This window comes from Amblyomma americanum, chromosome 10, assembly GCF_052857255.1.
Source record: "Amblyomma americanum isolate KBUSLIRL-KWMA chromosome 10, ASM5285725v1, whole genome shotgun sequence".
In the NCBI taxonomy this organism is placed as follows: Eukaryota; Metazoa; Arthropoda; class Arachnida; order Ixodida; family Ixodidae; genus Amblyomma; species Amblyomma americanum.
In genome coordinates, this window is record NC_135506.1 from 76,646,572 (window position 1) to 76,674,136 (window position 27,565).

The window sequence follows — 27,565 nt, forward strand, 5'->3', positions numbered from 1 at the left end:
TTGCGTGACGTCAGTATCTCCTAGCGGTAGGAGCGGGAGTTAGGCCGCCGGCGGAGGCTGCGCGTCCGCAAGCGAGCGCACGAGTTTAGCCCCAGCTTTCACAGCTGTTGTGACGTCATATCACGTGGTGCGCCGATGTAGGTCAAGTGGTAGCTACGCGGCCGCGCGCGGCGCAGCAAGGAAGAGCTCGGTTGTGCGGCTAGTATGCTTCGCATAAAAGGGGAAAGAAACTAGTAGTAAATGCGGGACAATGGAAGTGAGAAAAGGGGAAACACGTCAGAAGCTATGCTTGTTATGCATGCTGCCGCCCGTTCGATGAGTCTGGGATAATTATTTGTTACCTCTGTTGAGTGTGTAAGCATGATAGCCGGCCTACTGTTTCGTTAATGCCGCTCGAGACTGTGTTAAATTTTTGAATCAGGTACGATTAACAGCTCTCGCGGTCATGATTTGTTTTGAACCTCGATTGGAGTATAAAATAGCTGTAAAGTTATCGAATGGGTGCCCACGGTTGTTGATGTGTTCTGAAAGTGGGAGATTTGGCTGTGTCCGCACATGTGATCGGTGGTTGTTGATGCGAATTCTGAACGGTGTAACTGTTTGCCCCGCGTACTGAGCTTTACAGGAGCCACATTCCAGGAGGTAGACAACATTAGCGCTGTCGCATGAGAAGTTACCTTTTATCTGAAATGAGAAGGATGACGCTGTGCTTTTAGCGCTGGTTGTTGTTGTCATCATCGGACAGAGTTTGCACCTAGGTTTATTGCATAGCGCGGATCCTCTGAAGCTACGGTTGCCGATTGTAGACGATGTTACCATATCCCGGATGTTCCTTGCACGCCTATACACAACACGTGGGGGAGCAGGGATAACTTCTTTCATCCTTTCACTCTGTAGAAGGATGCTGTGGTGTTTCTTAACAACTGCGTTAACATTGGTCATTAAAGCAGAATGGGTAAGGACCAGATTGACTTGACAGTCAGGGCGTGGCTGCTTTTTGCCATTTATGAGTTCGCGCCGGTCATGCGGCACGGAAGCTCCGCCTACTTGCTCGACAGTGCACCGAGTCGCAATGGAATGAGCCACATTTAAGAAATACGCGACTGTACTCACTTGATCCAACATTAAGTCTTCGAGCGCCATCACAGCTTCGCCGTAGAGACGCCACGCTTTTATATCGACTTTGGTTGGGTGTTGCCTTTACTAAAGCCTATGCCTTCCGCATAGGGATGTCCGACACCCCAACCTGTGACCACTGCGGCCATGAAGAATCAATTGGCCATATATTGTGCTCCTGCCCGCAGTACAGTACACAGAGGGCATGCCTTAGCCACGAACTTGACCAACTGGACGACCAACCGCTATCCGAAAAAAAGAATTCTACAACATCGAAAGGACCTACCGTCGCAGAAGAAGACCGTGCAAGCGCTTTTGCGCTTCTTACAATCTACCGGCCTGTGTGAAAGACTAACTGGAACGCCTTGTGTGTGTGTGTGTGTGTGTGTGTGTGTGTGTGTGTGTGTGTGTGTGTGTGTGTGTGTGTGTGTGTGTGTGTGTGTGTGTGTGTGTGTGTGTGTGTGTGTGTGTGTGTGTGTGTGTGTGTGTGTGTGTGTGTGTGTGTGTGTGTGCGCGTGTGTGTGTGTGTGTGTGTGTGTGTGTGTGTGTGTGTGTGTGTGTGTGTGTGTGTGTGTGTGTGTGTGTGTGTGTGTGTGTGTGTGTGTGTGTGTGTGTGTGTGTGTGTGTGTGTGTGTGTGTGTGTGTGTGTGTGTGCACGTTCCTTTTTTTGCGTTTTCCTCTCTGTCATCTTTCTAACCCCTATCCCCTATCCCCAGTGTAGGGTAGCAAACCGGAGACTCACATCTGGTTAACCTCCCTGCGTTTCCTTTTTATTCTCTCTCTCTCTCTCTCTTGACTGAGTCGTCGATGACTGAAAATGGGTGCCTCTGCCGTGCAAGGTCCACACGGAGTTGCTCGAAATTTCATTAAAAGTCGCCTTCTTTAGAGCAAATCCTACGGAAACGTAGGGACTGACTGTAAGCGATGGATGTTTTACATTGGCGAGTGTGACTGCTCTGGTAGTGTAGTTACTGGTGTCGGTCTGTGGGTTTTCTGTAGACGGTTGTATCAAGTTTGTTCTGCGTGAATGTGGCCTGGACATCAAGAAAATTCATTGTCGAGGCTGAATGCGACGAGGAAAACGAGATGTTAGGGTGAGTGCTGTGGAAGTCCGAAATAAACCTATTTTTTCTCACACCATGTGTCCAGACCATAAATATGTCATCGATGAATCTTCTGTAAAATATTGGTTTAAAAGGAGAACTGTTGAAGAATTTCGTCTCAAGCACAGCCATGAATATATTAGCGTAATTTGGTCCAATTTTTGTTCCCACTGACGTTCCACTTATTTGCACGTAGTGCTGGCCATTAAACTCTAAGATGTTTAACTCAAGTACCAGTTTTAACATCTCTGCAAGTGTGCTACCGTCAACTGGTTGTTTAGATTCTAAGCGCTCATGAGCATAGACGACTGCCTTGATGCCATCAGCATGCGGTATATTGGTGTACAGTGAAGCGACATCCAGGGTCACTAGTAGGGAATCATCTGGAATGACTAAGTCGAGAGTTTCACTAATAAAATTGGTGGTGTCCTTAACATAGGAAGGATATAAGAGGGTAGGCGGGATATCCCTGATGATGCTTTCGACATAACTCGAGATGTTTTCAGTAACGGTTCCAATTCCAGAGACAATTGGTCTTCCCGGATTGCTTTCTTTATGAATCTTTGGAAGAAGATAAAAACGTCCTGGGCTTGAATGTAACGGAATTGGAGCTTGTGCGATCTTGTTCTCAATTTCCTTCTTTTTTGCCAAACCTAAAATAGATTCTGAAACTTTCTTTTATACTGTGGCGTGGGATCAGTAGGGAGAGCCTTGTAAAATGAGGAATCACTTAATTGCCATTGGGCCTCATCAAGGTAGCCCTTTTCATCCATAACTACGATGGCGCCACCTTTTCCCGCTTATTTTATTACGATGTCAGACCGGCTGCTGAGAGCCTGCAACGCATTGCGTTCAAGCATTGTGAGATTCGGGCGGTAAGAGCGTCGTTTTTGAAATTCGGAAAGGATATCCTTTTGCACCGCCTCTATGTAGAAATCCAGACACTTGTCGCGCTGCGGAGGTAGTGTCCAATGAGTAATAGATCGAAGTTTTGGACCACGATCTAATTTTTGGGGGTGATCGTGGTAGTATTCCCTCAGTCTAACCTTTCAGGAGAAATTATGCAATCTTTGTAAAGTTGAAGTTCATTAATTATACCGCTGGCGGGGCAAAAGTTGAGGCCCTTGGACAGCACCATGCACTCATCGTGTGACAAAGTTACCGACGAGAGATTTACAACATTGTTCGGTGTAGATTTGGTGACATTTAAGTTTGACTGGCATGAGCCTGACTCAGGTGAACTGATTTTTATATCTGATGCAGAGGTTGGACTACCGGCTGAAAGGAGCTGACAAATTTCTAAATCTGACGAATGGAGCTGCAGACGAGCCCCATCCCGAAGGAACTTCCTCTCTCTCTATCTGAGTTAGGAGCGAACGCTGTTTCTTGTTTAGAAATAGCTCTATTTCGATATATATATATATATATATACACGACATATGAGTTTTTCAGCTTATCCCCGCTGATTGTGCTGCCTAAGATGGAACTCGCAAAATGAAGTAGCGTGCTAGCGCTGCAGATAAGTTGATATGGGACGGCTGCACGGGAAAGGTGATGTGCTGGTCAGATGCGGTTAAAGGATTATAAGAAACCCAAATAGCTCATTATTTCCTCATTATTAAAAAAAAAACGTCCGAGGTTCTCGCGCCAGTGGAGGCGGGAGATAAAAATAAAAACAAGCCTGCAGCTGCCGCTACGCGCCTCGTCGCCGGCTAGAGACGCTGCCCTCGCAGCTGCGCGTAGTTGGCTGGCAGGCTGGCTGCTCGCCCATTTCACGTCAGCCGAACGCAGCCGACATACGGTCTACCGAATCAAACAAAAAGGAAACACCAAGCCGGGGGTGCAAAAAGAACGCGCAAAAAAACAGCCGCCGCTGCTCCTAGCAACCGGTCGCCGTCGTAGCAAAATGAAAAGGTAAACATAAGATATGAGGCGCGCCATTGCTTCGAGAGGGAGAGACGAAACGCGGGGAAAGAATCGCGGAGGGCGTGGGAAGGGGGAGAGGAGTGGCGCTGCCCGGGCATTCCATTCCGTTCCATTCCACGTCAGCCGAGGGGAGAGTGGGGTGGAACAATCTCTTTTTTTTTTCCTCTCCGCGGCGCGCGCAAAGGCAGGCAAAGGCGCGGCGGCTGCTGCAAGCTCTCGCTCTGTCGTGACGTGGCCGGCGAGTCCACTGCGATCGGCTCCGACATTGATTAGGAATGGCGGCTGGCTTGCTAACGCAACGCTGAGGGAATCGCGGACTGGCGGCATCATGGCGGCGGTGTGAGCGCTTTTCAGACTACTCTTTGTCAAGTTGCGTCGTCCTCGTGGCTGGGGGCTTCGTCTGCACGTCTGTGCGTCGTCTGCTACTTGGCGGGAGCGGGCGTTTATGAGAGCTGGTGAATCCGCCCCCGCTTTGGAATGGAACTAGGAGTCAATAGCGAGCTCCGGAACCTCGACGCCTTCTTCGTGAGACGGAGTTGGAACGTCGCGCCTTCAGAATCAGAAATCTCGTGCCATGGACGATTTTGAACACGAGAACGCGAACTCTCGTCGACTGTTGGTGCTGGACCATCTGGTCTGTCTTCAAACAGCAAGATTAACCTCGGGGCTGAGAAGAAATCGGCGAGTTACCGTTCATCGTTCAGTTTTCGTCTGCTACGTCGTGTGAACGAGCCACCGCAGTGTGTCTTTGGAAGAGAGTGGTCATACCTGGCCAAGAAAGTGAAATTCCTTCATCTGCTAGGCCATCCACTTTGAGTGTCGTCGTCTGGACGGAACTGCGCCTGCTTCGAAATGGCCGACTTCTGCAGCGAAGACCCGCCTCCCCTCGTCGTCGACGTCCAAGATCGCGGGACAACCATGAACTCTTCTTCAGTCCTTCCGGTCGTCCACGCCCCAATGGGGGACAGAGGGACAGGCCGATGGGGGACGAGAGGTGCTCCACTCGCATCCTGGCGGAGATTCTACATCACGACCGTCGAAGGAACCAAGCTCATAGGCACCTGCCTCCTGTGTAACGAGTACATCCGAGCCACGGCCGGCGTTTCCTCCAACCTGCTTAGGCACCTCAAGAGAAAGCATCCAAGGGAGCTAGAGATCGCCTTGAAGCTCCAAGACGGCAAACTGCGCCGCACGGCGCAGGGAGGTGGACCACCAATGCAAGCCGTGATGGCGCCTTCGAGTGTTGCAGGCCTGCTCCCCAGGACGTCTGGCGCTCCCGCTCCACTAACAATCCCGGGGCCGTACGAGCGGCCCGCCCTACAAATGCCTCCTAGCGATGCTTCCTCGGGGTCCGTATTCGTCACCGCAACCCACGACAGTTCGCCGACGTCGACGAACACCTACATTCTCTCCGACTTGCCCCAGGAGAGCGAGCATTCGATGCAGCATCACCACAGCATGCGCCTTCCGAGCTGGGGCATGGATTCTTCCTCTGTGACTGTCGCGCCCGGCTTTGTGCAAAGTCAGCCGAACGAAACAGCCGTCCAGGCCGCTAGCAGCAAATACCCGGTTATCTTAAGCAACGACTGCGCGTCCAGTTCGTCGGTGGGCAGCCCAGCGACGTCTTCAAGGGCCAGCCCGAACATGGGCGGTGACTGTCGGGACTTCCGCACCCGGCGTAAGGAGATCGGGGACGCCGTGCTGGGGCTGGTCTGGCGTGACTTGGAACCCTTCGAGGTGGTGAACAGGCCTGGCTTCCAGCATCTTATGAAGGTGCGTCGCAAACTGCGCGGTTATTTTTTTAAGAGAACCTACAGGAGCAGTGAAGCGTTAACTGTGTCGCACTTTGGATAGCTGAACCGAAGGAGCATTATATGCCTCGCTAGCACAAAGCAAATACTGGCGCCTAATCAAAAACTAAAGCATTCTATTTAACCCCTTTATCTCTTTCTTGATTGCATACTGGCGCCAAAAAGGCTTTTGCTCTGAGTTACGTCCACCATGCGAGCCATTGCGAGCATTTGTGTCCACAGCGATAACGCTGGCTTCTCTACAACATTGTATGAGTAGTTGAGTGCTTTATGCCAGGGGGTGGGGTGGTGTATATAGGCTGAACTCCTACTGCCAATTCTATTGTGAGGAAGGGGTGGGGGGGTGGGGGGTTCTCTTCTGGGCTTGTGATGTGCGAAAGTGCGCCACGTAGATGTAAGATTTTGTCCTAAGAGTTCTCAGTATTAAGCTGCATTGCACCTGACGTCATGGGCGCCCTAATGGAGTAGCAATAGCTTCGGCAGTGCAAGCCAGAGCAGAAACAAGGCCCTTCTTGTTGTGCTGCTGGCTCGCCAACATGGCAGCTGCTGTCACATCATCATCGTTATCATCAGCCTGACTACGCCCACTGTATGAAAAGGCGTCTCCCATGTCTCTCCAATTAACCCTGTCCTTTGCCAGCTGCGCCCACCGTATGCCCGCAAACATCTTAATTTCATCCGCCCGCCCAACTTTCTGCCGCCTGGTGCGATCGAGCTATGTACACAATTACAGCATTCCACTGGCAGCAGGCTGACTCCACAAAACTGCGGATCCTGTCCGTTTCCCTGAAAGAGGCAATACCCATGGGGAATCCGAGCAGAGCCCTCCCTCCCCCTTCCCCCTATTCTTACCAGAAAGAGAATTTAAGGCCTAGAGAGTATCTCCCAATTTTCATAAATGCTTATTCATTCGCTTACTTCCCACAAGTTCAACATATTGACTTGAACCGCTTCATTGCACATACATAACCAGGTAATGCTTTGACTTACTGCGAATAGACATGCGGTGACTATTTTCCTACGCCCCTATCTCGTGCATTTTGTAATAGCCGTGTATTCAATACTAGATCCCAGAAATTCCAGAAACAGCTAATCCATGCGTGTTCGGGGCGTTCTAATTTCGAGCCGATGGCTGTTCACGTGCCGAAAGGAGTGGAAAGAGAGAGAAATAGAAGAAAAAAAAAGGCGTGTATGTTGACCAGGCAATTCCCATTTGGCTGCCGTGTACATGGGCACGGTGATAACAGAGTTCAAAGAGAGAAATGCATTCAGTGCCTGGTTTGTTGTAATGTGTTTCTTGCTTCTGCTGCCCACCCGCCGCGGTGGCTCAGTGGTTAGGGCGCTCGACTACTGATCCGGAGTTCCCGGGTTCGAACCCGACCGCGGCGGCTGCGTTTTTATGGAGGAAAAACGCTAAGGCGCCCGTGTGCTGTGCGATGTCAGTGCACGTTAAAGATCCCCAGGTGGTCGAAATTATTCCGTAGCCCTCCACTACGGCACCTCATTCTTCCTTTCTTTCACTCCCTCCTTTATCCCTTCTCTTACGGCGCGGTTCAGGTGTCCAACGATATATGAGACAGATACTGCGCCATTTCCTTTCCCCAAAAGCCAATTATATATTCTGCTGCCCACTCTATTGGGCACAGTTTCTGTCCTACGCTGTCGCGATTAACTGCAAAAGTTGCAGCGCTCTTATCACAGCTTAGAGCTAGTTCCCTTTTCCTATCGATCTTCTATTAAGGACGTTCCGCCGCATTCGTGTATAGCGCTGAAATCTGGCGAAAGTAATCATTGACGTGAAATTTTCTTTGAAAAGCGCTCAGCATAATAGCTAGTTGATTCAGTCGAGCTATTCGCTCTCGACCACGTTCGGGTAAACGCCAAGCATTCTGTTTGGTTCCCTGTAATCGGATGGTGGCGCGACATCAAGTACGCGATAGCGTTTATCACCCGCGACGCTCTGCAGGACAGATAGAGCTGTAATGTGCGGCTCGGTTCCTGGTACACAGATACTGGACGCGTTTATCTTGTCAATGGAATACACGTCGCGCAATCTTGAGCATTAACCGGCGTCCTTCGCGAAACGTTTCCCAGATTGTTTGCTATCAATCTTTCAGCAAACCTGCCTCGGAGTGCTGATAGTCCGCGCACAAATACCGCACACAACAAAGAGACCAAATGGTAAAAGACTGCGGTTTATAACGTAAAAATTAGGCAAATTGTTATTCGAAACCTCCACTCTATTCGCCCTCCCGGGCAATAATGATAAATAAAAAACAAATAAAACGGTATGAGCAAAGGAAAGACAGTAATCGTGTCATTCTCACTAGGCACTTCAACCTCACCCTGATGGAAAAAAAATTGAGGGGACACTTAAGCTTCGCCTTAAGGGTATGATGCGATAGTGTAATTGCCAGCCCTGGTTCAGTGGTGCGGGGGTTAAGCGGTGCGCCACTGCCCCGCTATGGCAGGTGCTGCCACCGGGGGAGCTTGTGCGACCTAGGCTGCTCTTTTCGAGCAACCTCTCGTGACCAATCATTAATTTAACTGCCATCTGCCACGGTGGGCAGTTTGCTCAATGTCCGCTGGGCAGGTTATGATGGCGCCGCAAGGTCACGTGTCCTAGGTGGCCCACCTGCCTCCTGGGTGCTTCTCTGGGAATTTTTTTATTTATTTTTCGCTCGCCATCAACGATGCCGGATTTTGTGCGACACGAGCTCCTTAACGCAATCGCGCTAAAATCGGTGTTTTGAAGAAAGTGGGGAAAAAAACACTGTCTCACATAGGGGCGAACGCCTCAACCGCGCCCTGAGGGAAGGGATGAAGCATTGAGTTAAAGATTCCCAGGTTGTCGAAATTATCCCGGAGCCCTCCACTACGGCCACCCCTTGTTTCTTTCACTTTAGCTGCGGTCGGGTTAGGCTACTGATCCGGAGTTCCCGGGTTCGAACCCGACCGCGGCGGCTGCGTTTTTATGGAGGAAAAACGCTAAGGCGCCCTTGTGCTGTGCGATGTCAGTGCACGTTAAAGATCCCCAGGTGGTCGAAATTATTTCGGAGACATCCATTACGGCTCCTCTTCCTTCCTTTCTTCTTTCACTCCCCTTCCCTCACGGCGCGGTTCAGGTGTCCAACGAGATATGAGACACCGCGCCATTTCCTTTCCCCAAAAACCTATTATTATTATTATTATTATTATTATTATTATTATTATTATTATTATTATTATTATTATTATTATTATTGTTGTTGTTGTTGTTGTTGTTGTTGTTGTTGTTGTTGTTGTTGTTGTTGTTGTTGTTGTTGTTGTTGTTGTTGTTGTTGTTGTTGTTGTGCCCTTACGGCGCGGTTCTGGTGTCAGCCGATATGTGACACCGATACTGCGCCATTTCCTTTCCCCGAAGACCAATTTTCAAATTGTTGGCGACTAGCATATCAGGAGAGGAAAGGAGCATACGTCATGCCTGCAGCAGCCCTGTCCAGCATGCGCGGATGTTTTTGCATTTCTCAACCTCCGCAGGCGACAGCCCCCGACTACGAGCCTCCTTCGGTGGAGGAGATGGCCAGCGTGCTTCTCCCCCGGAGGGTCTCGGAGCTCCAGGAGTGCCTGTCGGCAACCATCGGCCGGGCGTCCGACTCCATCGCGGCCGTGGTGAACGTGTGGCTGTGCGACTCGGACGAGATGTACGCCAGCGCGGACGTGTCGTACGTGACGCGCCGTTTCAGGACCGAGGCGAGGACCATCGCCTTCAGACGGGTGGCCGCGGACGAGGACGCCGTCGAGGCCATCCGCGGAGGCTTCGAGGCGGCCCTACGCCGGTGGAACATCGAAAACAAGGTGCGTATATTGCGTGGGCCGAACAAACCGAAAAGTTTCAAGGACTCCAGCCTTCTTCCAGGGCACAGAATAAAAAAGAGAGTTGCAGCTAGCTACTCTGCCACACAAGCCGGCCGCCTCGCCGAGATGGCCCACAGGGCACACAGCGCACTCTCATAGGCCTGCTTGGACAAGTGGCGAATGAGAGTGTCCTGAATAGGCTGCGGACTGGCGGGTTCAAGCTCCGGATTAATTTTTTTCTTTCCTTTACTGCAAGGATTCTGAAAAAGCTGCGTGTCTTTCCTCTGCAGCCGCAAAGCCGCGCTCGAGTCAATGGTTGGTCTAGGTTTGGTTTATGGGGGTTTGACGTCCCAAAGCGACTCAGGCTATAAGGGACGCCGTAGTAAAGGGCTGCGGAAATTTCGACCACCAGGGGTTCTTTAACGTGCACTGACATCGCACATGTAGTTCACGGGCCTCTAGAGTTTCGAGTCGATGTCAGTCATAGTTATCTGCTTGTTCAGAAAACGGTGCAAGATATATAGGTAGGACACAGTGGCCTGCACCGTGGGCAGATAAAGTCCTCTAGTTCCTCTTGGCGCCACGAGATGACTCTTGGCTCAACGACCCATTTCCGCGCGTTTTTTAGCCTGTTACACGTGTACGAACCGACGCCTTGACGGCAAAACAATAATTCTCGTCTGGCGTTTTTGAGTTTCCTCGATCGTTGGCTCGCTCTCTTGTCGCCGCTCTTAGCACCTGTCACCCGCATTCCAAAAAAAAAGCGTTACCGCACGTGTAAGGCATGGATGCACTGAACGTTGGCCGGCTGGCCGAACGCCAAAAAAAAACAATCCGAAACTATGACATTGAGTTGGCATGGACGACCAACTAGCCCACACCCTTACACTAGTGAAAAAACAAGAACCCAGCAGTAGCATCCAATTTTCTGTGGCATCGAGATGGTTCGTGTACGTTTTTGTTTCTGCCGGCTAAGTTGCACCACTCTGCCGATGGAACACGCTTCAATCGCAGGCTCGGCTTGGAGGTGCGTGAGGGGCACTTTATCTGGCCGCTAGCGTCCAGTGAATTTCGCGTGTTACAAGGCCTCGTCGCGAATTCCTAATGATGGCCCATATTAGATGCATGCCAAAAATCCCAGCTTTCCTTCCTGGTGAACTAATGCCAGATGGAGTAACGGTTGTGCTAATGCTTATGCTAATATAGTTATTCCCCAAGGGCTAACCCCTGTGACGTTTTTAGTCGGCTTAGAGTGTACCCTTGGCCTCTTCAGCGTGTCGTCCGGATCCTGGTAGACAGTCCCTCCCGCACGGCCAAGACCTTCTCCTTTCCTGGCTGGACGGGCAGCTCGTTGGAGGACGAACGGCATGGCGGTGCGACGCTTGCGCGGGACTCGGCGGAGTTTGACCTGACGCATGAGCTGCTCGAGGATCTGGACGCGATGGAAAAGAACTGGTCCATAAACTCCAACTACCGACTCCACAGCGCAGTGAGGAGCGCTTTTGATGTGGTAAGAGCGCGTGCCTTGCGCGCCTATACTCATCGCACTTCTCTGCATGTGCGTTACTTTGACCGACGCGTTACTTGGCGATCTAATGTTGCGTTGTCACTTAGTCGCAAAATGGCGCCTGATGCGATTCTCGTGGTTGCTTTCTTCAGACTTTTTTTTCTTTTTCTTGTGGACATACTTTGCGGTTCTTGTAAACCAGAGCCGTTGCGCTGGTTTACAAGAACTATGTCTGACCAACTCGCCCACCAGTTCATGTTGGATACTTTGTGAGCTTGGTGATATTGTTACTTAAATATCACAATAATTGTACACCCAGCTGCATCAACTGACATTAAAATGGCATCGTAGTGTTACCGCTTAAGTTGGTTTTATTCTATTCGACGCGAGACTGCCAATACAGTCTAACCTCGTCACAACGAAACGATTTATAACGAGATAATATAACGAAGCAATGATGATTCCGCTTGGAAATTTGGTCAACAGGGGCTATAACGAAGCTGCGGCTATAAAGAAGTAATCGCCGGCCCCTTAAACTTCATTATAACGAGGTTCAGCTGAATCAGCAAAAACACAAAATCTCTGCTTACCTCCTGACATCCTTGGCTAACTGTACCTAATTTTGATAAAACAGAAACTAGCTAATTTGTGCCTAATTTTGGTCAAATAGAAATCGACCATTGCGTCTACACTAACACTAAAAACTACGCGACAGAAACCCTAAGCGTAGGTTTTGGTTTGGTTTTATGTGGGTTTAACGTCCCAAAGCGACTCCGCCTATGAGAGACGCCGTAGTGAAGGGCTACGGAAATTTCGCTTACATGGGGTTCTTTAACGTGCACTGACATCGCACAGCACACGAGCCTCTAGAATTTCGCTCCCATCGAAATTCGACTACCGCGGCCGGGATCGAACCCGCGTCTTTCGGGCCAGCAGCCGAGCGCCATAACCACCCGGCCACCGCAGCGGCTCCTTAGCGTATAGGGTCTGCAGTAACGCCTCAACTAATATGTTCTCTGATTCTGCTTTCAAGATACGAAACTAACGGGCAAACAGTGATTTGTGCAGAGAAGGCCATCAATAGGTTGTGCAGCAGAAGAGATGACTGGGAGTGTTTGATATTATTGCATATTCACACAGGGTATGACTCAAAAGCCAATGACGACAGAAAGAAATACGATGGGTTCTGTTCGAATCGCCTAAAGGTTACTGGTATTTTGTATTAAACTTATTTCACATTATTTTATTTATCATCAGTATGCAACCTAAGCGAACTAGCTCTCATCGAACTCGAGCTGTGATCGCCGCATTTTCTTCAGTTTAAAGCCCGGTCTTGCCCAAACTTAAGTTTCAAGTCATAGCCGCTGTTTGGTTTTTGAAATAAAAACCGAATTAATATGAGATAACAAATTCATTCGTAAATTATTTACCGCACTCAGACGAACTCCCTGTGGTGATCCGTGTATATACTAATGCATAGCGCATCATTCCAAAGGAGAGAAACAACCCAACTTTTGTTGTCCGCAGCCTTATAATCAGGGATGCCGCAGCAGTCGTTGACTGTGGGACCTTCGTCTATGACCTGATCGTTAATATTTGACTACCTGTCAGCAATAATATAACTACAACTGCGAAGCGTGTATAATGCCGTGCACAACGTGGCTTGCCATTTGGAGCGTTGAAGCACACGGGCCTCCTGGGCGAACGTAAGAAACCACTTTGGATTCCGAGTCTGCGAATATAACGCCGAACCCTGCGATCCATCTTTCATGTCGAATGCGGCGACCTGAACCGCGGAGCAAATAGCGCTAATGAATAACGCGAGCAGAGCTTAGAACGTTGCCGCCCGTTAATAATTCAACACGCAGGGCGCTGGCGCACGTTACGAAAAAAAAAAAGATAAGGGAAGTACTCTTATCATCGCAGAGCTCGTAGCTAGAGAGCTGAAACGTTTGTAACATGACAAATACAGCCGTACGTACATACACTCGGCATATGAATGCATTCATGCCCAGACCGGCGGCTAAGAGATGGGACAGCTGTGGGCGAAAGACACGTGGCCGTTCTTAGCCTGAGCAAAACAAACACGCTTACATTGCTACCGACTGTGCAGGCAGGGAAAGATGGGGCTCCGTAAGCTGCTTATAGGAACACCCGCTGGGAAACCACGTACGCACGTTCCTAATGTTCGTTGCTGGCGCACGTGTCTTTCTCACACGGGCCTCTTGCACAGTGCCCTGTGCGTGCTTACCAAGGCGGTCGGCGAAGTCCCGCATTTAGCGGATGCTGACGCACCTGCGATCTTGTTTTAACGATCACCCTATACTCACAGTGAAGAAGAAAGGAGAAACGCTGTGTGTATCCGCGCGACGTTTCGGAATTTCATCTCGGATTGTTGCACACGAGATCTTGAACTCGATTGTAATTTTTGCGACGAACACTTTAGTTTAGGCGCTCGTTTTTTGTTTGTTTTTTTTGAAGAAGAAAAAAATGCGGACGTTTAAATTGCAACACTAAGGCGTTTAGAACACTTGTTTTTGCTCCAGAAAGCATTTAACATCGTAATTAGGAGCTGATGTTTTCTCCTCCTTAACTTAGTGTCCACGTCTTCTAAGTTGTGTGGCGTGGTTAACTCAAGCATGATGAAGATTTAACACTTTGCGGAATCGTCTGCCTAGCCAACACCACTTCACAAGTGAGCCCATGATCTGGTGCCCACTCGTTACTTGGAAACTGTGTCTGGACTGCTGGAACCGAAACCAAAACTGCATGGAAGAATAAACTCAGTCAAAAATGAGGTAATGAGCCTAGGCGAATTGAACTTGGTGATTCATGTTTATTAATGTCTTACGCATCATTCGAAAGCAAGAATACACTGCGAAAAGTTTGTTGTCCGTACCCCTTTAAGTTCTATTACAGATGGCTAACTTATGCCGCTTGGTATGGGCATGCCAGAACAATCCAGATTTTCCGTATTTTGCTGAAAAGCAGACGCTGTAGCCCGGGAACTGTGGATGCATACTGTACATGTCGCGCTTCGGTGTTAACGCTGCTTGACACACCACTCTCTTAATATAGAGTTTTGGCACAGCCGTATGGTCAATGCACTAAAACCTTTGGCGATCCGCTAGTGGCAGCTCTGCGTCACACTCGGCCCTTCGGCGCGACGGATCGGTAACGGCAACGCGTGAGCTTATTCACTGTAGGGCCATATACTCCTTTCGCTAAGTTTTTCTAATATCTCGGACGTGTTCGTCCATGACTACCGTTGACTGTAGCATCTCAAAATACGCCTTTTAAAAGACTTCTCCTGTTATTTGTATACCTTAGCGCTTGAATCTGGTCTACGTGTTCACCTTAATCATGCTCGCCACTGTACCGCAACCAACGCTACCTAGACGTGCGGCACAATTGGATGCGGTCATATCGAGGCACATGTGCTGACCACACCATGTCGTGGGAGGTAAGCGTGGCCAACGCAACTATGGGGAACTTGCGCTGAAGTTTGCTGTACCGATTGCAGCGCCATAACACACTGCCTAGCGAGAAGAGCAAGCAGTTTTGGGTAGTACTCTTAGTACTTTTCCGCGCCACCTTCAGGCACTTATTGACGTGAGCCTCCGCGCTCTGTCGAAGGCGCACGTGCCGTGCGTCAGCTATCTGGGCTACGCCGAGAGAAGCTAGGCAATGAATGCTGCCAGCCAAACGCGGGTATCTAATCGCGCAGAATGTGTTCTCGCGTTTGCAGCGGCCCAAGCGGCTGGCAAAAGCAGTTTTGAGTCACCGAATGGAACAATTACAGTGCCACCTTGGCAGCGCAGGTTCCCCACACTGATGTGGTTTGTGCCGAACTAAGTCGCTTCTTACCGACCAGTTCCAACTCTGGTCAGGACCAGGACAAGACCAGCCTAAACCAGGACCAGTACAAGGCCAGTCTAAATGTAGACGTGTTATTCTGAAGAGTGCTAAATCGTTGTGGTTGTGTGTTTGGTTGGTGTGAATACAAGACGCAAACAACGCTGTGAACGTGGCAGACGAAAGCGTTTGCCCACTCTTTCTTGTGTGTCCAGTGTTCTAGACGCTGCTACTGTCTCGTTCTGAGGTGTTATTGATCGCATGTGGAGGTTTGATGTCCCAATGCTCCGCATGGGTTATGAGATACGCCCTAATGGAGGACTGCGTATTCATTTCGACCACCTGCTCGGTTGTTTAAGTGCACTCATATCACATGGCACACGGGATTTTTTTTTTAATTTCGCTTCCATCGAAATGCAGCTGCGGCGGCCGGGATTCAATTCCCTGAGCTTCACTTATGCATCCGAACCCCGTAGCCACTAAGCCACCGCGGCAGGTTTCCTGATGTTTTAATGCGAAAGAAATTGCATGCCTCGTAGACACGAAATTCCGGCGTGGCCGATTTGTCGAAATGGTGGAACGTCATGAAAGGCGGGAATGTACGAAATGTTAAACCGTGATAGTCAGTGCTAGTACTTACGGCTGCACCAACTACAAAGGAATAGAGTTTGAATGAATACAGTTTCCTTAGGACTAGAATGGAATTTGACTAGAATTGGCATAGAACTGTAATGCTTTCGCAATGCTGGCGCTTAATTTCCTTAAGCGCCTACTATGATTGTGTTTGACGAGTGTGGTTCTCGTGGTGTGCCGCCTAGGACCAGGACGTGCTGAGCCTGGTGGCGCGGTGCAGTCGGGTGGTGGCGGGCATCAAGAGAAGCGCCCAGGACGCGGCGACCATCGCGGGCGCCACGGGCGTCTCCTTCCCGTTCCCGTCCAGCTACTCCGAGGAGTGGACCTCGCAGCTCGAGTGCCTGCGCGAGCTGTGCTCGGTGTTCACCCGGCACTCGGACCTGCAGGAGCGCATCTACGCCTGCAAGGAGGTCGGCCTCACGGCGGCCGACGTCACCCTGCTGCAGGACCTGCTCGAGGTGCTGGCGCCCCTGGAAGAGGCCACCAACGCGCTGCGCCAGCCGCAGGAGACCGTGGGGCTCGTGTTGCCAGCGCTGAGAAACCTGCAGGTAACTTACACCCCCCCCCCACACACACACACACTTTCCTCTTGCTTCGGAAGAATTTTCCGCTTTTTCCTGAGTCGGGCTCTTGAAAGATGCATAGCCGGGTATAACAGGAGGCTTTAGCTCGAACGCGGCTCCAATTTTTTCATTATAATTCATGGGCATCATGAAAAACCGTGCACTCGTGGGGAACTCTAAGCAGTACATCTTTAGATCAGATTTGCTCTTCGTTAAGGAAAACATTATGGTCTGGCGGCCGCGACTAATAATGTCAGATACATTTTATTTTTATTTGCGCGCTTAAGTTTCTTGTCAAAAATTTTCGGGAATTACAAACTTGAAAATTTCGAAACTAGCTTTTTGCATCTTTGTATGTCCGCAATAAAAACATATAGTTCCGTTAACTGCTCCAGTTTCCTTAAACTTTACAAATTCCGTCGTTTGCTTCATTTCTGTTTGCCTCTCGGGTATAAATACTAACACCACGAGACAGTGTCGAAGACAATGGCCAGTCCTGTCCACCGTAAACGTTCTTAATACGCGTCGCTGCTGAAGAACTAGCTAGAGAATATGAAGTTTGGTTTATGGAGGTTTAACGTCCCAAAGCGACTCAGGCTATGAGGGACGCCGTAGTGAAGGGCTCCGGAAATTTCGACCACCTGGGGTTCTTTAACGTGCACTGACATCGCACAGTACACGGGCCTCTAGAATTTCGCCTAGAGAATATGAAGTGGAAAGGCGGAAGAACTGATAAGTAATCGAGTAGTCGAGGTAGCATAAGTGACGGTTACGGTGAACGCAGCTTGCAAGATCGCACTGCCACCAAATACCAAAGCCCACAGTGGGTAATTGAATGAACAAACCTCATCCTCATATCTCTCTATCTTGCATTCGGCAGGTCAGCCTTACACGCGCTGTGGCCCGAGACAGCTTCCAGCTGAAAACTATGGCCGAGAACTTCCTGCGCAGCATAGACACGCACTTCGCCCAGTCCTGGCACGACCCGGTGCTCCTGGCCGGCGCCCTCCTGGACCCGCGCTTTAAGATCGCCTGGTGCGACGAGCAGACGGCGTGCAAGATGAAGGAGGCCATCGAGAAGCAGCGGGCTGCGCTCAACCTGGACCCTGCCTCGACGCCCGCGGTGCAGCGCGACCCCGAGTCCAACAAGGGCCAGAAGCTGTTCAGGAACATCCGCAACGTGGACAGTTCCACGACCCAGCAGCCGGGACCGACGACCCCACTGGGTCAGGAACTGTCCCTGTACCTGACCGAGGACACGACGGAAGACAACGTCACTCCGCTGGGCTACTGGAAGGCGAACCAGCTCCGCTTCCCGCTGCTGGCCAAGCTGGCAATGTCGGTGTTCGCCGTGGGAGGTACGCCGACCACGGTGGAGGATGTCGCGTCCGTGACCGCTGCCATACAAGCGGCACGCAGGCATCGGTTCAGCGACGAGCAGCTGGAACAAGTAGTGCTGCTTCGAAGAAACCTGACATAACCAGCCGTGGCTGCTGGCTGTGAAATCGTAACGCGGTATCCGCGCCAAGACTGCTGTGATATCGCGGCGAAACGGTCTCGTGGACAGTGAGAGCCAAAACGTATCTTTTTCACGTGCTGCTCAATTCCCGCTTAGTGCGCCGAGTTTAAAAAAGCATAAAAATGTGTCCTGTGCTTTGAGTTTCGTTGTCTTGTACTAGTTCCGCACTGTGCCGCACTGTATGCGGGCGCTGCCTGAAGATGCACTCCTGGTGTCGAGACCGGCGCAGTGTGCCCATCTCGACACCAGGAGTGCATTTGTCAGGTGGCGCCAGCATACAGTGCGGAAATTGGGGGGGGGGGGGGGGTACTTTTGTCCCAGACAGTAGGTCGGCATTTCTAAATGTGACATGTTCGTGAAACCAATTGTAGTGTTCCATTTTACTTTAATGCAATAACCTGCCTAGTCTCGCATCACCCTGGCCATTGGCGGATTTATGAGCTGCCATCAAGGCCTATGGTATGGAGTTGGACGGGTCGTCATAGACAATACGTTGCTATAAATGAAATTAATATATGCAGGCCTACGCAGTTTCTTTACTGAGCTTCGCGCTACCCGAGGGTGGGGCGAAGAAGCTGTGAGTTTACGAAGATTTCAGCGCTGACTACGCGGTGGTTCGATCAAGCGGACGAACTTTCGAACTGGAATCTAGCGTAACGGTGGCACACCTGGTATATGTGATCGCGAGGTGCCAGAATGGAATGAAGTGGGCGCATTTTGTTTTGTCCCCTAGTTCAGAACGAGCCACGTACTACAAATGGGGCGGGACTGCCGACCTCATTGAATTTTCCTCGCACATCGCATGGGCGTCGTCACGTGTCCGCATTTCTAACGTACTGCTCTCTTCTTCTTTGCTCCCAGAACCGCCACTGTTACATGTATTTTATCAAGGCAGAGTGACCTACATATGCTTCTCGCTTTACTACTAAACGGTGGAACACAAATTTTCGTTCTTCTAAACGCTTCCATGAAGTGCAGTCATTGTTGCGTTTGGTGTATGGGGAGATTATCAGCAGTGCGGACCGCTCGCTCTGTTGGACAAGAGCTTGTGATCGGTGGTGGACGTAACGGTTACTTCTTAGGTGTTCACAGACACATAAAAACGAACTTCTCGGGTATAATTCGCGGGAAATGGTAAAACTTGGAGAAGTAGCTGTTGAAACATATGGGTTAGGTTACAATGTCTCCAACGATTTTCAATCGGACGACTCTAAGCGGTAACCAAATGTGGTGCAGGAACTCGGACAATGCTTGCACGTAGAATTCCTGTTTTGCCTCAACTCCCGTATTCAAACTTCTAACGTATCTGTGTACTTTTCATGATGGCGATCGGCCCATGCTTGGGAGGATTGCAGCTGATGTCTGAGCTGTCAAGGTTAGAGCGAAAGAGGCCAAAGCAAGGACCACACGAGTAGGACAGGGAAAGAAACACGCGCACAAAGGTGGGAAAAAGAACAGTATAACGCATGAAGCTCTTGACTGCTATGGCATAACTCGTGCAGCACTGATACCAGATAGTGGTACGATGATGGCTGTGAATAAGGTTTTGCCCAAGCACTCGCAACATTAAATTGTCGGTGCGAACATTTCTGTACCTTCATTTCAGCACAAAAGAATGCCGAACCACCAGTCATGATTATTGAAGCCTGCAAAATGCACCTGCCTCCACTGCGTGGCAAGTTCCGAACAGTGCTTCTAGGGGCACTGCAAAACGTATAGCGAGGAAGCTTTCATCAAAACCCCAGCAACCATATGGGAGGAGGGAAAACTATTCGGGGCCAGAACTAGAGCCTCATTAAAAGGAGCGCTTGCTCCTTGCTCGTTGGTAAGGGGTTGGAAGTGGGCCAGGGAACAAACCCGGGTTAATGACATCTTAGTCCAAATCCAGAAAAAGAAATGGCCTTGGGCAGGGCATGTAATGCGAAGGCAAGACAACCGCTGCTCCTTAAGGGTAACGGAGTGGATTACAAGAGAAGGCAAGTGTAGCACGGGGCGGCAGAAGGTTAGATGAGCGGATGAGATTAAGAAGTTTGCAAGCATAGGGTGGCCACAGGACAGGGCTAATTGGAGAGACATGGGAGAGGCCTTTGCCCTGCAGTGGGCGTAGTCAGATTGATGATGATGGCGATGGTGGCAGCGTTGCAAGAGTACACATCATTTTGTATCTGTCCTGATCTCCGGATAGTGAGTTCTATCACGACATCCAAAGTTACAGAGCATGTTGTATTGCTCTATTCGCTCTTTACATGTTACGGCGTCTTTCGCTAACGTAGGACTAGAAGGAAGTACTTTGCAGTATCGCGAATTGTGGCGCAATGCAGGTGTCGTTCATTAGCGGCCACAGTTGTTCTGATGCTGGTATGGTATTACTGTGCAGCATCTGTGAGGTAGCTAGCTTGTATAGCTTTTAATGCCCTAATTTCTTACGCTACTTCATAGCATATATAAAAGCACAACAAAACGAACTCCGTAGATTGAAGCTCGAACTACCACTTTGTCGTTTCTCTCATGTCTTGGTTTACTGCATACGCCTTGAACTAGCACAAGTAGTTAGCAGTTGGAGTCGCTGCACTTTACAACTGGGCCACGAGACGCCGGAAAATGTATCTAGCTTATGCTGTGCTGTAGCATGGGCAGTTATAAACTCGAGTATTTTGTCCTCCGAACGAACCTTTGCGCGCGTCGACATTCGCCCACATTAAGTGCTCACGTGACATGCTTCGCCATGAAGAATCATAACCACTGTCCAGTAGCCAATGGGTTTTCCGTCAATGACATATGCAGATAACAAGCATTGCTGTTACTTAGTTTCTTCGTTTTATATTTCAGTTTGTGCGAGAGTACATTTAACTCTGCGCTTGTCCCTGTGTGCGCGCCTATTGTGTTGAATCAACTTTATTGATAGCCTGTAGTCGGTATGGCACATTTAAAAACATAAAATGAAAGGTTATATCATCATCGCCTGCAGCACAGGTATAACGAGTTTTGCGTGTGGGAGAGCCATCTCAGAAATCTACATTGAATTCATGTTCGGTCAAAAATAAACTTGACTGATCTGAAAGGTGAAGTGGACATAGCAGCGCAAAATTGGAAAAAAAGAAGGAAAAATAGCGGCAATAAAACATATTTTATTGCCTGGCTGTGCGCAGTTTAGCGGTTAAAGTAACAGTGACTTGTGCAGACATTGCACTCACATTTTCTGTCAGACAGCTCCAAGTAACCTCTTCACTGGAGCGTAAAACAATAACGGCCTTCACGTCTTGCGTCAACGCAAATAGTTCCGGGGTCACCAAAACATTCAGTCAGCACTCAGAGCATATGTCCTTTTGAAAGCCGCCATCTGAGCACTAGAGCGGAGGGTGATGATTCCGTCGGCAGCCCTTTCAGCGTCCTCCTTCCTGATGCCGAGAGGCGAGTTCTCGCAGTACTTAAGCAGCAAGGACACGGCGTCCAGAACTTCAAACGGGGCGACGGTGTCACCCTTCTTCGAGTTCATCACATTTCCGTCGACCCTGTACGATGACGGCTGGTTTTCGTCCCAGCCCTGGTCACCCTGCAACTTTCCGGACGTTACCACAAACTCGTCCATGTTCTCGAACTCGCCGATGCCATCGACGAGGTCTTCGGGGATGTCGTAGCGGGACGCCCACAGCTCGAGCGGATCGTCGTCGGAGTCGTGCTCGTTCTTTTCGGTGTTGTCGTTCAGGTGGTGAATGCTGTGTAGTCCGCAGGCCCCGAAGGCCGACCGAACGGTCTGGTCCTTGACGTCCTTCCACGCCACGGCAAGCAGACGCAGGGCCTCGTGCACCTGGAGTACCGTGGGTATCTCTTGGAGCACTGTGTGCACCAGGAGCGCCTTCCTGTAGTTCCGCTTGACCGAATGGACGACGCCGTGGTCCAGGGGTATCAGGAAGCCCCTGGTGTAGGGAGGCGGGTAGATGACGTCGATGTTCTTGAGGTTGGCCCTCTTGCCAATCTCGTGGCAGGCCGTCTGGTCCACTAGAAGCAGCACCTTGCGTTTGCGGGCCTCCAACTCGCGGTCCCAACGACGCAGCTCTTCGAGGAACACATTACGAGTCATCCAGGACCTGTCATTCACGGCGTACATCAAGCCAGGGAGGAGAGAGCTGTGTGAAAGCGGCGAGGCGCCTACCACCACGAGCGGCCGCTTCTCGTCCCCGGTCATGTTGCAGCAGAGGTAGATTGTGAACCTGAAACCGAAGTCAAGAAACTTATGTGCTTTCCAAGCAGTACCGTACACAACCACGGCAGAACTGACATCGTACATTCCTCAATACCCAGAGAGACCTTTCACCAACGTCCTCTTTCCCAGAATTTTAGCACCATAAATTGCACCACGTAATCGCCCACACTAGCGAGGACATGGGAGGGACGTGACGACCCGCCGAGGCAACGCCGCGGCTTGCCAGTGCATAGTTATATAATAGCGTTATGTAACGGCGCTTCTTCGAGAATAATATCGCAGCGAACATGGTCTATCTTGGCAGATGGCACAGTGGACAGTAAGACGACAATACAGGGCGGCACACAAGCGCTCCCTTTTTCTTTGCCTGACTGAGTACTCATTTATTGTGTCCCAGAAAATAAACAATGGCAAACTAAGTTGCCCAAAGTGTAGCTTTACATACAAGCAGCACCTAAGGCTTCAAGCTAAACTCGATGTGGTTGGTCAACAGCGTAAGAATACTGTAAGTGCCACCGCTCGCAACTTCAACCTGCATAACAAGAGTAGTTATGAATAATACTGAAACCTGATTTACGGTTTATGATGGTTTAACGTGAGGGACACCGCAGTAAAGGGCTCCGGAAATTTAGACCACCTAGGATTCTTCAACGTGCACTGGCATCGCACAGTACACGGGCGTCTAGCATTTCGCCTTTATCGAAATGCGACCGCCGCGGTCGGGATCGAACCCGCGTCTTTCGGGTCAGTAGGCGAGCGCCATTACCGCTCAGCCACTGCGGAGGCCAGACCCAAACTCCTAAAGCTTCTAATTCAATATCAGGACCGCAACGCACAATAACCGCCCAATCTTTACTGACGAAATTCCTGTGGGCCTTGTGAAGATTCAAGCAAAGAAAGAAAGGAGCCCAGGGAACTTGAAAACCACAGCCACAATGACTGAAAACAGCAGGCGACTTATACTTATGTTGACAAAGGTAGAGACGGCTCATTCGACTATGATTGTGGAAACGACTGACGAGCAGCTTTTAGCCCCCTGAAAAACTCAGGAAATTGTTTTACTGCTTTGCAAATATTATAGCTTTGGTTCAGCCCTGCATTATACTGCAGAACCTTCAGTGTCAGCAGTAAGACCTGCAATAAGCGAGTTAATTTAAATGAACTTTATTGAACTAAACGGCGACCCCCTGCCAACCGTGCCTTCATTGGGCAGGAGAAAAATTAGAAATAGGGATATCCCCCTCTCCACGTTTGGGGAAAATGGGGACATGAAGGTTCGAGAGGGAAGGCAGGAAGGCTGGGTGACGACGGGTAGCCTTGGGATGTTACAGCGAGAGTAGAGGAATGCGCAACCAGAAAAAGGCTGGCACGGCAAGAACCCAGAGGGTGGTTACCGCGGTGCGCAACCTGAGAGTCGTTCCAAGGCAGAATACAGGGCTATGCGACTAGACCAAAGCTATAACAGCTTTCGTTGATTCATGCGCTCAGCCGTTAATACTAGCTACCGAAATTTTTATATTTCTGTTGGTAAACTTCGCTTGTAATAATTTTTTTCTTGGACACAAGACCGTCACAGACAACTCTTAATACAGTCACTCTAATGTGTGACTAAGGACTTGCCGCTAACAGTACACAGTTACACGAAAGCGGCATTCAAGTCGCAGACTGTGTCCCAACCCGCTGCGCCGGTGCCGAACGCTCGAACTCGGTCGAGCGCATGCGCAGTAGCCCCGTGCTTTTACAGTGCACTGTACCGCAGCTTGATTGTAGATAGCTCAGCCGTAAATTTTTAGTCAGCGTTTCACGAACAAATAAGAGCACGAACAGTAGCACAGTCACCAATTATACCCGAGAGCACGGGCTGCCAAGAAGAAATTGAAAATTGGCTGTTAGGGAAAGACCCGCCGCGGTGGCTCAGTGGTTAGGGCGCTCGACTACTGATCCGAAGTTCCCGGGTTCGAACCCGACCGCGGCGGCTGCGTTTTTATGGAGGAAAAACGCTAAGGCGTCCGTGTGCTGTGCGATGTCAGTGCACGTTAAAGATCCCCAGGTGGTCGAAATTATTCAGGAGCCCTCCACTACGGCACCTCCTCCTTCCCTTCTTTCACTCCCTCCCGTGTCCCTTCCCTTACGGCGCGGTTCAGGTGTCCAACGATATATGAGACAAATACTGCGCCATTTCCTTTCCCCAAAAAACAAATTATTATTATTATTAGGGAAAGGCAATGGCGCAGTATCCGTCTCACATATCTGTGGACACCTGAACCGCGCCGTAAGGGAAGGGATAAAGGAGGGACTGAGAGAAGAGGTGGCCATAGTGGAGGGCTCCGGAATAATTTCGACCACCTGGGGATCTTTAACGTGCGCAGACATCGCACAGCACACGGGCGCCTTAGCACCTCAAGCTTCTTCGACTACTTACTCTGGCTACGCTCATGAAAAGGAGACAGTGAAGTCCTAACTGATGCGAAGGATCGAAAGTTAACCAGTTGTTCTGTCTTCGTAAATTACGGCATTGCGAAAAGACAAGGATGAGCATAGAAAGAACGAGACAAACACCCACGTAAGTTTTAGGACAAGCAAAATATTTCAGAACTTAGAGGTTTTGCTCGCCTAATATAACCAAGTAGGGACAAGAGGTGTTTCATATTTTACATAAATGCTGACTAGCAAACATATTGGCCTACTACAGCTGAGAATATAGAGCTCGGTTCGGATATACCAGTTCGCCTCCATGCGATATTTGCACACCCTTTTTGATACCAGGTTCCCTGAATTTGAAAGGGGCCATGCATGAAACCCCTTTTTCAGTCATTTTCCCGTGCATAATTCAATAACTTGCCCTCACATGCCACGAATTGAATTGTGGGCCATTGGTTGCCGCATCAAGGAAAAATTTCAGCACAGGCACATTCTATCCAACAAGTCGAAGACAAGTCAGGTTTACGAGTGCATCAAAAACGGTACAAACGTTCATTGCCATATATGACCGAGCATTAGGGGCGCGTGCTCACCTAGGTAGGCATTCGAATGACTTCGGGACTAGCGCTTCTAGTTACCTTGGCTTCCACCACGTGGCGCAAGGCTTTCAACTTTCAAAAATAGCGCGCTGACATCATCCGTGACGTAAGAAAGAAGAGAAAGATCGTGTGGCTGCAGAAGAGAACGTGATAGGGCGCTATGCACAGTAGCACTGGCTGGGAGCTGTCCCGAATTCCTGGTGATGAGGAATCTCTAGAGGGTATGGAAAGCCTCAGAGATCAAAGTTTAGCATCGACGAAGTGTCGCCTTTCAGGGGCACGCCAATCTAAACTAAGCTTACTGATGACTCTGACTATGATGCAGAAAGCAGCCCCACCTGTCCTGAGCCAGCTGGCCCTGCTCACAGCTGGAGCCGCTCAGCTGGGCCGCTTCCTTGGGCAGCGCCCTGAAGAAGAGGCCCGTCTCGATGGCGCTGAAGATGTCCCACGAGGAGTAGCCCGCCCGCAGCTGCGGCCACGACGCGTTGAGCCACGTGTCCACGTCGGGGATGTCACCTCCCATCTCCTTGAGCTCGCGGGCGTACATCAGAGAGTGGCGCTTCTTGAAGCGATCGATCCACGAGTTGGGCACCGAGCAATTCTCGTAGCCCAGGTCGGCGGCGAGCTTCTCCGCCTTGGCCTGCAGGAGGGGCCCGCTGATGGGCGTCCCCGAAGCCGTGGCCTGGTGGTACCATCGGAGCAGCGCCCGGTCCAGGTCCTCGCGGGTGGCCTTGCGCAGGCGCTTGGCCTTCAGCCGGCTCTCCTCGAACGCGGCCACAAACTGCTCCTTGTTCTTGGTGATGCTCGCCAGCGTGGAGGCCGAGATGCCGTATGCGCGGCAAATGTCCACCTGCGACATCGCGAACGGCGAAGAGGAGACCCCTCTGCCACTGCTGCTCGGAGACTATACGGCGAACCGCTGGCAACCAAGGGTTTTCAAACCGGAACCGTTTGGGTTCGATGGATTGCTTTTTGGTTTCTCTGAGCACCTAAATCCATGCTTACCTTGCTCTTTTTCCCCGCCCCCTTCTTTCACCTACTTTATTTTCGGACTGCATGTCCACACTACAATTGCTTATAGCAGCCAATTCGACACAACAAAGAGTCACTAAGACTTAAATGTAGACAGTGTTGAAGCGATTGTGTGTCTGGTTCTCCTTTTGAAATGCACGCCAGGCCGAAAGGACGGAAGTCAGGACACGTGAGGTTCATCAGTAATCTTCCTTAATTCATCAGCAGGTTTTCACAGCAGGTGAGATTCCCAGAGGCCGGAAAGACTTGAGGGCGACTAGTGTAGACAGCTGACAACGAATGGTGTCAGCACTGAATTAGCAGAAATCTGTAAAAAGCTTTGGACCCTCCTCCCACATCCCATCTAGAGCGGCCTCTTCGAAGCAGCGTCCCATGCCCGCCCAGATGGCGTGACCACAGATGGCGCATTCTCGAGAGCGCCAGTTATGATTTCCGGTGTATTTGGCGCACTTTTTCATAACGATTTTTCTGCTGATTCATACTACAGCTTATCATAGCCATTGGTCGGCCTCATATTCGCGATTCGAGCCGGAGAATGGCGTTGCTCGTTACGCTGTCTGTAATGACACTGCAAGCCGCGGATACCACAGCTTTTTGGTATTTACAGTTGCGAAATTTCCCATAGGGTCCATGTACATAAAAACGGCGGCTCGAGTGGGCCGAAATTCTGGTCTTCATGGATTGCTGCGACACCCGCGGTCAATAATGAAAACTGCGTTCATATTTCAAACTTTGAGAATACTGATAAACGCACAACCGTTTGACAACAAAATCAGTGCTATAGAGTTATAGAGGCATTAACAAAATCCATAGCTATAGCAGTCCCAGACATAAATTAGGAGGTAAAAGAAGCAAATGAAACAGCTTTTCCTGACCGCTTCCAGATGGCGTCGTCATTTCCAAGCACAGGGAAATTACCCCTGGGACTAGCCTATTTTTGAAGGGGAGTTTCCCAACTGGGATGATCTAAGAGCTCTAGAAGCTAGCAATCAGTCAAGAGAATCGGGAGGAAAGTTGTTACAAACTAATCCTAACATTCTAAATGACCAGCAGGTGTGCGCATGATTGCAGTTTGCAAGGCCAACTCTTGGTGTCATTTACGCATCAGAAAGCAGCACTCTGTACAGCTGTCGATATGAGATGTCTGTCTACTAAAATCATAGTACTGATTAGATTCGACTAACAGCGCAGCACAGGTTAAATTAACCGCGTGTGCTTTGTGCAACACATATCGCGGCCGAGACAATAATCCGACAAATAGAGATGTGCGGATCCTTCCTAGTTCGGAGATTAATACATACACTAAAGCAGATTCATGGTACGCCACACTTAGACTTAGCACCCATACACGCGCACGAGCGTAAAAATACGCGCAACGAAATAGTCCACGGTCACAAAGCTCGTATACAGATATAGAGACCGCAGTTAAAGTTTATTCC

At 50.0% G+C, this 27,565-nt stretch overlaps 1 protein-coding gene across 1 annotated transcript; it reads left to right on the plus strand.

Annotated features, from left to right (window-relative positions):
* Window positions 1-4,409: 4,409 nt before the first annotated feature.
* Window positions 4,410-18,010, plus strand: LOC144106451 (E3 SUMO-protein ligase ZBED1-like). Its single transcript, XM_077639266.1, has 5 exons — window positions 4,410-5,918; window positions 9,476-9,793; window positions 11,067-11,303; window positions 15,974-16,336; window positions 17,232-18,010. Exons 1-5 carry the CDS (start codon window positions 4,998-5,000, stop codon window positions 17,829-17,831), a joined length of 2,439 nt encoding a protein of 812 aa, XP_077495392.1. The 5' UTR covers window positions 4,410-4,997; the 3' UTR covers window positions 17,832-18,010.
* Window positions 18,011-27,565: the final 9,555 nt, after the last annotated feature.